We start from the raw sequence: 9511 nt of genomic DNA, 5'->3' as shown, positions 1-9511 counted from the left end.
AATCAGATTACTTCTATAGAAACAGAGCCATTTCAGGTGTCCTGTTGTAGAGCGCTCCTCCTTTCTTATAATAAACTGTACATTTAATATTATGAAACACTATGAGTTATATTATTACATTAATTAGGTTATAAGCCCCGCCCCTCCATGTTAGTGGATGGGACATGATCCAAACTAAAAACTAAGCAGTCAGTCTCATGCCGTTCTTTTCACGCAGATGTTTGTTCAAGTGTTCATTTGTCTGATCAGTTTGGTTTTAATTACTAATTTGATTCTATAAAACGGGGCTGTGATGTCATGATTGACAGCTGTAACTGACTCCTGATTGGTCGGGCGGGTGTTTGGGCGGGATTAGAATCTTTATTTATTCTGTGGTGTTTACACCGCTGGCACCCGAGCTTTGGACCGGTGTCACCAAAACCGGGTTCAGCTGCCTCCAAAAGACATCATGGTAGAGACAAAGGGACAGAAGAGGACGTTACTGAGGAAAATAAGAATAAAAAAAGGAGAGAGTGACCGAGCAAGAGGCTGCTGGACGAGAGGAACTTAGAAATAAAAGTCGCAGGCAGACGGTGAGCTGGAAGTCCAATAGTGAATAATATTATCTGGTTTATTATGTTATGTGTTGCTGCACTTGTTTACGTTTGGCTGTTTGCAAATTATTGACTAGTTTTTTTATCATAGAGACAAGGAGAGGAGACAAGGAGACAAAGAGAGGAGGAGAGGAGACAAGGAGAGAAGATGAGGAGAGGAGACAAGGACATGAGTTTAAGAGAGGAGACGAGGAGAGGAGATGATGAGAGGAGAGGAGATGAGGAGATGAGGAGAAGAGATAAGGAGAGGAGACAAAGAGACGAAGAGAGGAGACAAGAAAGGAGACAAAGAGAGGAGATAAGGAGAGGAGATAAAGAGACGAGGGGAGAAGAGGAGGAGAGGAGACAAGGAGAGGAGAGGAAATGAGGAGAGGAGATAAGGAAAGGAGATACAAAGACGAGGAGGGGAGATAAGGAAAGGAGATAAAGATACAAGGAGAGGAGATAAGGAAAGGAGACAAAGAGAGGAGATAAGGAGATGAGGTAAGGAGAGGAGAGGAGGAGAGTGTTTTTAACCATCTGGTCTTTTTAAGATGAATAAAGGAAAAACAGAGGAAACAATCTGTGTTGTTGGCTCAATATCACTCACTGTGTGTGTGTGTGTGTGTGTGTGTGTGTGTGTGTGTGTGTGTGTGTGTGTGTGTGTGTGTGTGTGTGTGGAGGACTTGGCAGTGCCAGAAAGCACCACAGAAGAAGAAGAAGTTGCTGCCAAACCTCCAGCCGTGTCTCAGTGATCAGACAGTAATCAGTCGTCTGATCATCACAATCCTTCACTTCATACCGACGGAGTTAAAATATTTAGATTATACACCGAACACTTCTTCTTCTTCTTCTTCTTCTTCTTCTTCTTCTTCTTCTTCTTCTTCTTCTGTTTCTAACCTCGAATATTCTTCAGAGAAATAAATCAGAGAAATCGTTATTTTATATTCAACCCATATATTTTATATTTTATACTATATTTTATTTTTGACATTTCTATACTTTACTTGTTTTTGTTTTCTTAATATTTTTATACGATTTTTTTAATTATTATGCTATGTTTTAGTGTTTACTTTTTCCTAAAAATATTTTTCTACCATTTATGTTTTTTAATATTTTTATGCTTTTTTTTTTTTTTTTTTTTTACATTTTTATACATTTTATTTATTTTCATGTTTTATGCTTTATTTTATTTTTTATATTTTTATACTATATTTAGTTTCTTACATATGTATAAAAATATATTTCGTTTTTTTATATTCTTATAATTGTATACTTCATTTTGTTTCTTATATTTTTATATATCATATTTATTTTTTATATTTTATTTTATTTTATATTTTTTTAATATGCTATAATTTATAATAATACAATTGTAAATATGTTATGCTTTTTAAACTTGTATACATTTTATTTTTATATTGTTATACTATATTTTATGTTTCTTATATTTTCATACTATATTTAGATTTTTTATATTTTAAAACTATTTTGTTTTTTATATTTTTATACATTTTATTTATATATTTTTATACCATATTTTAATGTTTTATATTTGTATGCTATTTTTCTTTTTTTGCACTACATTTTATTTTTTTATTTTTATACTTGTGTTTTTTAATTTTTTAAATGTTTTTATACTGTATTTAATCTTCTGTTTTTTATTTTTCCTTTGTATTTAAAGTTATTGTTGTTTGATTTATTTAAATCAGGGAAATTACATCCAATATTTTCCTAAAAACAAAAAAATAATGCAAGACATTAATGTTTATATATCTGATACAGTCATTGATCCAGTTATTGATTCAGTTATTGCCATAGACCGTATAAAATGGTTATTGATTGAGTTATTGGTTATTGATCAGCAACCGGAAGCAGAAACAGTCTCTCTGTCACATGACAGCGTCTCCCTGATAACAACATGGCTGCCGAGGATCTGCCGTCTGAGTTTGACGTCGTTATTCTGGGGACAGGTACTGACTCACCTGAGCTTTACTACATGTGATGATCCGGTCTGAGGGTCTGTTCGGGTCCCGGTTCGGGCTCCCGCCTGTTCGGGTCCAGAACGTCCCAGAATCCGCTTTAAACTGGAGACGGACGGAGGCTAGCCTGGGCGTTAGCTTGCGGCTAATGGCCAGTTCATTTTAAACGGCAGAGGCTAGCAGCAAACAGCACGGCTAATGAGCTAGCAGAGGATAACACACAGCTGTTAGTGTTGATGCTAATGTTAGCAGCGGAGCTAACACCGTGTTTAACTGATAACCTTAGCTTCGTTAGCTTCATTTATTAATGTGTCACTGTGGGTGTTAGCCTGATGCTAACGTTAGCTTCATATGTTAATGTTGCGTTAGCCCACTGCTGCTAACAGGCTAACAGCTGTCATGTTATTGTTATTGTTTTGACCGTTTATGGCAAAATTAAAAAATAAATACATAAACAAAGTTATGTAATAAGTGCTGATATACGTAAACGAGGGAATAAATATATAATTCACAATAAATGTAAATATATCAGTGACTCAGCAAAGTTCAACTAATAAATAAACAAAGAAAGCAATTCATTTATATTATTTATTGACCTATGCTGATTCATTAATATATTATATATATATATATATATATATATATATATATATATATATATTATTATTATTATATATGTATGTAGTATATTAATGACTCAGCATAGTTCAACTAATAAATAAACAAAGAAAGCAATTTATTTCTATTATTTATTAACCTACGCTGACTCATTAATATGCAGACAGAGAGAGAGAGTTTTCCACAATAAAAGTCTCCAGTTTAAATAACCACTTATTGATTCCAGATTATTGATGACAGTTATTGATTACTGATAACTGATTGATGATGTTCAGGTCTTGCTGAGTCGGTGGTGGCAGCAGCCTTCTCCAGAGTCGGTCAGAGAGTTCTACACCTGGACAGGTGAGCTCATCAGTCAGATCAATACTGATCATCAGAATATAGAATTAATCATATCAGGATTATATCATTATATGTTATATTGTGTGTGTGTGTGTGTGTGTGTGTGTGTGTGTGTGTGTGTGTGTTCAGGAGGAGTTACTATGCAGCGAACTGGGCGAGCTTCACCTTCAACGCTCTGCTCACCTGGATACAGGAGCACCATGTGAGTTAACGCTGCGCTCTGATTGGCTGCAGGATCGATCAGCTGTTGGATCACGGTATTGATTAGGTGTGTGTGTGTGTGTGTGTGTGTGTGTGTGCTGTAGGAGGAGTCTCAGCCGGAGGAGGCTCAGGATTGGTCGAGCCTGTTGGAGGAGGGGGAGGAGCTGATTCACCTGTCGAGCTCAGACTCCGCCTCCATCACTAACCTGCAGGTGTTCTGCTTCACCAGGTAAACACAGCACTTCCTCTACAGATCTTTCACATTAAAAGCTTTTTAGTGGCTCAAAGTGATGCATTTACGTCTCTCTGTGACCTGTCTCTCTCTCTCTAACTGTCTCTCTGTACCGTCTGTCTCCCTGTGACCCGTCTGTCTCTTTGTTACCTGCCTCCCTCTATATTAGCTGTCTGTCTCTCTATAACCTGTCTCTCTCTCTATAACTTGTCTCTCTGTACCTGTCTGTCTCTATGTACCTGTCTCTCTATCTATAACCTGTCTGTCTCTCTCATACCTGTCTGTCTCTCTGTACCTGTCTGTCTCTCTGTACGTGTCTCTCTGTACTGGTCTTTCTCTCTCTGTGACCTGTCTCTCTCTCTTTAACCTGTCTATCTCTCTGTACCTGTCTGTCTCTGTACCTGTCTCTCTGTGACCTGTCTGTCTCACATTAAAAGCCTTCCAGTGGCTCAAAATGTTCCACTTTTTTGATAAAAGGAGTATATCTCTGAGTTATTATTATTATTTTAATTATTATTATTATTCAGTGAATTAATGATTTAGTTATTGTTGTTGTTCTCAGTGAGGAAGATGAGGAGGAGGAAGCTCCGAGTCCTGACGCTCCAAACACCACAGAAGAAGACAGAGGAGGAGCTGATGACGATGCTGTCAAAGAAACATCAGAGACAGAATCTGCAGGTTTGATTATGAAATATTAAATATAATAAACGTGTTGAGTTTACTGATTCTCCTCATCTCATCTTCATATCTATTCAATCAGCTGTTAAGTGTTTCCTCAGGTGAAAATAATTCAGACAGAATGAGGACAAAACATCAGAAACTGTTTGAGAACTCAGTTTTTATTTGTTGTAGATTCAAAAGAAGAAGAAACGCAGCAGAAACCAGAAGAACCAGCAGCCGGAGAAGAAGAAGAAAAACCGGTGAGGAGGGTCGAGAGAATCAATTATTTAAATTTAAACATAAACCAGTCAGAACAGAATTCATGTCTGTGTATTAAATGTCAATAAATATAAATCTAAATAGTCAATAAATCCATTAAGAATTCCAGTTAGAACTTACTTGCTCTGAATGAGGGCTGATCTCTGACTGACAGATGTTTCGTCCAATAACAGGCCTCCCAGGCGGAGGGGGCGGAGCCAGAGGCGGACCAATCGGAACCCGCTGCTGCTCAGAGCCAATCAGAGCCCGTGAAGAAGAAGATCAGCTACGCCCAGCTGGTGAAGGAGGGGCGCCGGTTCAACATCGACCTGGTCTCCAAGGTAACGAGGTGTCACATGATATAATGAAACGATAAAACAAAACAAAACAAAACATAATCTAACAAACGACATCACTGCTTCTCCAGCTCATGTATTCTCGCGGCTCATTGGTCGATCTGCTCATCAAATCAAACGTCAGTCGCTATGCAGAGTTCAAGAACGTCACCAGGATCCTGACCTACCGCCACGGACAGGTGGAGCAGGTAGACGCCTGTCTGTCTGTCTGTTCACCTGTCTGTCTGTCTGTTCACCTGTCTGTCTGTCTGTCTGTCTGCCTGTCTGTCTGTCTGTTCACCTGTCTGTCTGTTTGTTCACCTGTCTGTCTGTTCACCTGTCTGTCTGTCTGTCTGTTCACCTGTCTGTCTGTTCACCTGTCTGTCTGTCTGTTCACCTGTCTGTCTGTTTACCTGTCTGTCTGTCTGTTTACCTGTCTGTCTGTCTGTCTGTCTCTTCACCTGTCTGTCTGTGACCTCTCTCTCTCTCTCTCTCTCTCTCTGACCTGTCCGTCTCTCTGACCTGTCTGTCTCTCTGACCTGTCCTTCTCTCTCTGACCTGTCTGTCTGTGACCTGTCTGTCTCTCTGACCTGTCTGTCTGTGACCTGTCTGTCTCTCTGACCTGTCCTTCTCTCTCTGACCTGTCTGTCTCTCTGACCTGTCTCTCTCTCTCTCTGACCTGTCTGTCTCTCTGACCTGTCTCTCTCTCTCTCTCTGACCTGTCTGTCTCTCTGACCTGTCTGTCTCTCTGACCTGTCTGTCTGTAACCTGGCTGTCTCTCTGACCTGTCTGTCTGTGACTTGTCTGTCTCTCTGACCTGTCTGTCTGTAACCTGTCTGTCTCTCTGACCTCTCTCTCTCTCTCTGACCTGTCTGTCTGTGACCTGTCTGTCTCTCTGACCTGTCTGTCTGTGACCTGTCTGTCTCTCTCTGACCTGTCTGTCTGTGACCTGTCTGTCTCTCTCTGACCTGTCTGTCTGTGACCTGTCTGTCTCTCTGACCTGTCTGTCTGTGACCTGTCTGTCTCTCTCTGACCTGTCTGTCTGTGACCTGTCTGTCTCTCTGACCTGTCTGTCTGTGACCTGTCTGTCTCTCTGACCTGTCTGTCTCTGACCTGTCTGTCTCTCAGGTGCCGTGCAGCAGGGCTGATGTGTTTGCGAGCCGTCAGCTGTCTGTGGTAGAAAAGAGGAAGTTGATGCGTTTCCTGACTTCCTGTGTGGAGGAGACGGAGGAGCAGCGAGGTGAGATGATGACATCATCAACACTTACAGTCACCTGTCACTTCTCAGGGGGATTGTGGGTAATGTAGTCCTTTTTTATCTGCCTTGTTTCCAGCCTACAACGGTCGGCCTTATTTGGAGTTCCTGACTGCCCAGCAGCTTGGTGACAACCTGCAGCACTTCCTGCTTCACTCTATCGCCATGGTAACAGAAGACACGCCCACAGAGGACGCCCTCGCTGCCACGCGTCACTTCCTGCGCTGCCTCGGTCGCTACGGCAACACGCCATTCCTGTTTCCTGTCTACGGCCTCGGAGAGATACCCCAGTGTTTCTGTAGGTAAGAACCTGTCTGTCTCTCTGTCTACCTGTCTACCTGTCTGTCTCTCTGTCTACCTGTCTGTCTGTCTGTCTGTCTCTCTGTCTCTCTACCTGCCCTGGGTCTCTGTGTCTCATTAGAGCAGAGCATGAATATTAATGAGGAGGGTGTCGCCCAGGGCTGAGCTCATTTACATATTATATGATCCTCAGCGGATATTACTGCTCAGCTGAGACACACACACACACACACACACACACACACACACACAGTGTTAGTGTGTCAGGTTACTGAATGTAATTTAAAGATGTTCTGATCAATATTTTATATATTTTAAGTGTCTCTGTTGCTGTGTGTCTGTTTAAAGTCATTTTTATTTAATATGTTTTATATTATATTAAATATTATGATATGTGACGGATGTCAACATTTTTATCCTTACTTAAAAAGTAAAAATAATCTGTTTCAAACCCTAATTTTGACATAAAAAATGTCATTTTTACCTTTTTAATTAGAAAGTAATTTTAATTGTAATATGTGTATCACAGAATAATTTAAATAGAAGTCATTTTTTAATTTATAAAGTCAGACGTTCTATTTTGTTTCTCAAATTCTGAAAATGTTAAAATAATTGCATTTCAATCAAAAACATAATTTAAACTTTAAGCATCTTTTCATTGAGTACAATTTGTCTTTAGTAATATCTCACAATCGTTACTTAAATTAATCAAATTATACTATTTATTTTTATTTTTATTGTTGATGATCTTTATATTTATTTTCTCCCCTTTGTTTAGATTATATTTATTCTATATTGATGTTATTTGTAAACTACACTTGTTAATACAGATGCTTTCTGCGGTCACGGTGCAGTTTCCCCATCGTGGGGCTTATCTTAAAAAATAAACATAATTTCAGTTTCACTGTTGAACATTTCCATTTAAACCCTGACCTAACCCTTAATAGGGCACTCATTGAAATACTTGCAAATTCCAAATTTCGACCCCAGAGAATATTGGAGGATATTACATACAGCCAGAATGTGTAAAAAAACATACGGATCAGGGGGAGGGGGGTCATATTTTGAGTAAAAAAAAAAAGTTAAAAATTAGTTTTTTTAACTTTTTTCTCGTAAATCTGACTTTTTTCGCGCAGATTTGCCACTTTAAATCTCTTAAATCTGTAACTTTTTTTTCTTGTAAATTTGCCACTTTAATCCAGTAAATTTGCAACTTTTTTCCCGGGTTTGTAATTTTATTCATATTTGGCCCTAATATGGCCTGTTTGTACGACTCTTTCTTGCAGATTTTTTTTCTAAATTTTTCATTTTTACTTTGGAGGTCCAGGTCAATAAAGTGAATATTATTATATTATTATCATACTGATTGGTAGTCTGATCTTTGCTGATTAGCTGGAAGAAATCCATGTGGTTCTACGACCAAACAGAGAGACATGGAGACCCAGTTCGATATCCACTGAAGTTACCAAATATAGTTCTTCACCTGATAAAGGGTTAACTTAAAAAGGCCCCAGAAAAAAGAATAAGTTTATCTTGTGTATTGGGTAGCGACTCTCTCCGTGTCTTGGTCTGCCCGGGGTGAGAGGTGGCGGGCGGCGGCGGGGATCCTCAGGAGGCTGAACGGCGCCGCTCTGTTGTGACTCCGTGGGGACTCTGAGTCACTGAGGGGAAGTCCGACCTTCTACGAGTCTCTGGGTGGCGTCCTGGGAAGAATACCGACTGAGGACTGTAGTTCCAAGACTCACATGGAGGAGATGATTAGCTTAGTAACACCCCAAAAAACACCAAGAAACAGTTTAGTTACACCATAAAAACACCAAGAAACAGTTTAGTTACACCCCAAAAACACCAAGAAACAGTTTAGTTACACCATAAAAACACCATGAAACAGTTTAGTTACACCCTAAAAACACCAAGAAACAGTTTAGTTACACCCTAAAAACACCAAGAAACAGTTTAGTTACACCCTAAAAACACCAAGAAACAGTTTAGTTACACCCTAAAAACACCATAAAACAGTTTAGTTACACCATAAAAACACAATGAAACAGTTTAATTACACCCTAAAAACACCAAGAAACAGTTTAGTTACACCCTAAAAACACCAAGAAACAGTTTAGTTACACCCTAAAAACACCAAGAAACAGTTTAGTTACACCCTAAAAAAACCAAGAAACAGTTTAGTAACACCATAAAAACACCAAGAAACAGTTTAGTTACACCATAAAAACACCATGAAACAGTTTAGTTACACCATAAAAACACCAAGAAACAGTTTAGTTACACCATAAAAACACCATGAAACAGTTTAGTTACACCATAAAAACACCAAGAAACAGTTTAGTGACACCCTAAAAACACCATAAAACACTTTAGTTACACCCTAAAAACACCAAGAAACAGTTTAGTTACACCATAAAAACACCAAGAAACAGTTTAGTTACACCATAAAAACACCAAGAAACAGTTTAGTTACACCCCAAAAACACCAAGAAACAGTTTAGTTGCACCCTAAAACACCAGGAAACAGTTTAATTACACCCTAAAAACACCATAAAACAGTTTAGTTACACCCTAAAACACCAAGAAACAGTTTAGTTACACCCTAAAAACACCATGAAACAGTTTAGTTACACCCTAAAACACCAAGAAACAGTTAAGTTACATACTAAAAACACCAAGAAACAGTTTAGTTTCACCCTAAAAACACCATGAAACAGTTTAGTTAAACCCTAAAAACACCATGAAACAGTTTA

General features: G+C 38.8%; 1 protein-coding gene across 1 annotated transcript in view; it reads left to right on the top strand.

Annotated features, from left to right (window-relative positions):
* Positions 1 to 2339: 2339 nt before the first annotated feature.
* The window catches only part of chm (CHM Rab escort protein), a 22237-nt gene continuing 15065 nt past the window's right edge, over positions 2340 to 9511 (top strand). Inside the window, exons 1-10 of the mRNA XM_059352442.1 lie at positions 2340 to 2545; positions 3448 to 3514; positions 3644 to 3716; positions 3820 to 3944; positions 4510 to 4625; positions 4800 to 4867; positions 5060 to 5206; positions 5293 to 5409; positions 6329 to 6440; positions 6535 to 6757. Of these exons, the coding sequence (XP_059208425.1) occupies positions 2494 to 2545; positions 3448 to 3514; positions 3644 to 3716; positions 3820 to 3944; positions 4510 to 4625; positions 4800 to 4867; positions 5060 to 5206; positions 5293 to 5409; positions 6329 to 6440; positions 6535 to 6757 (1100 nt within the window). The 5' untranslated portion in view covers positions 2340 to 2493. The remainder of the gene's footprint in view (positions 2546 to 3447; positions 3515 to 3643; positions 3717 to 3819; positions 3945 to 4509; positions 4626 to 4799; positions 4868 to 5059; positions 5207 to 5292; positions 5410 to 6328; positions 6441 to 6534; positions 6758 to 9511) is intronic.

The sequence above is a fragment of the Centropristis striata genome, chromosome 15, assembly GCF_030273125.1.
Source record: "Centropristis striata isolate RG_2023a ecotype Rhode Island chromosome 15, C.striata_1.0, whole genome shotgun sequence".
NCBI lineage: Eukaryota > Metazoa > Chordata > Actinopteri > Perciformes > Serranidae > Centropristis > Centropristis striata.
The sequence above is the reverse complement of the archived record's forward strand: the minus strand, read 5'-3'. Positions and strand labels throughout refer to the sequence as shown.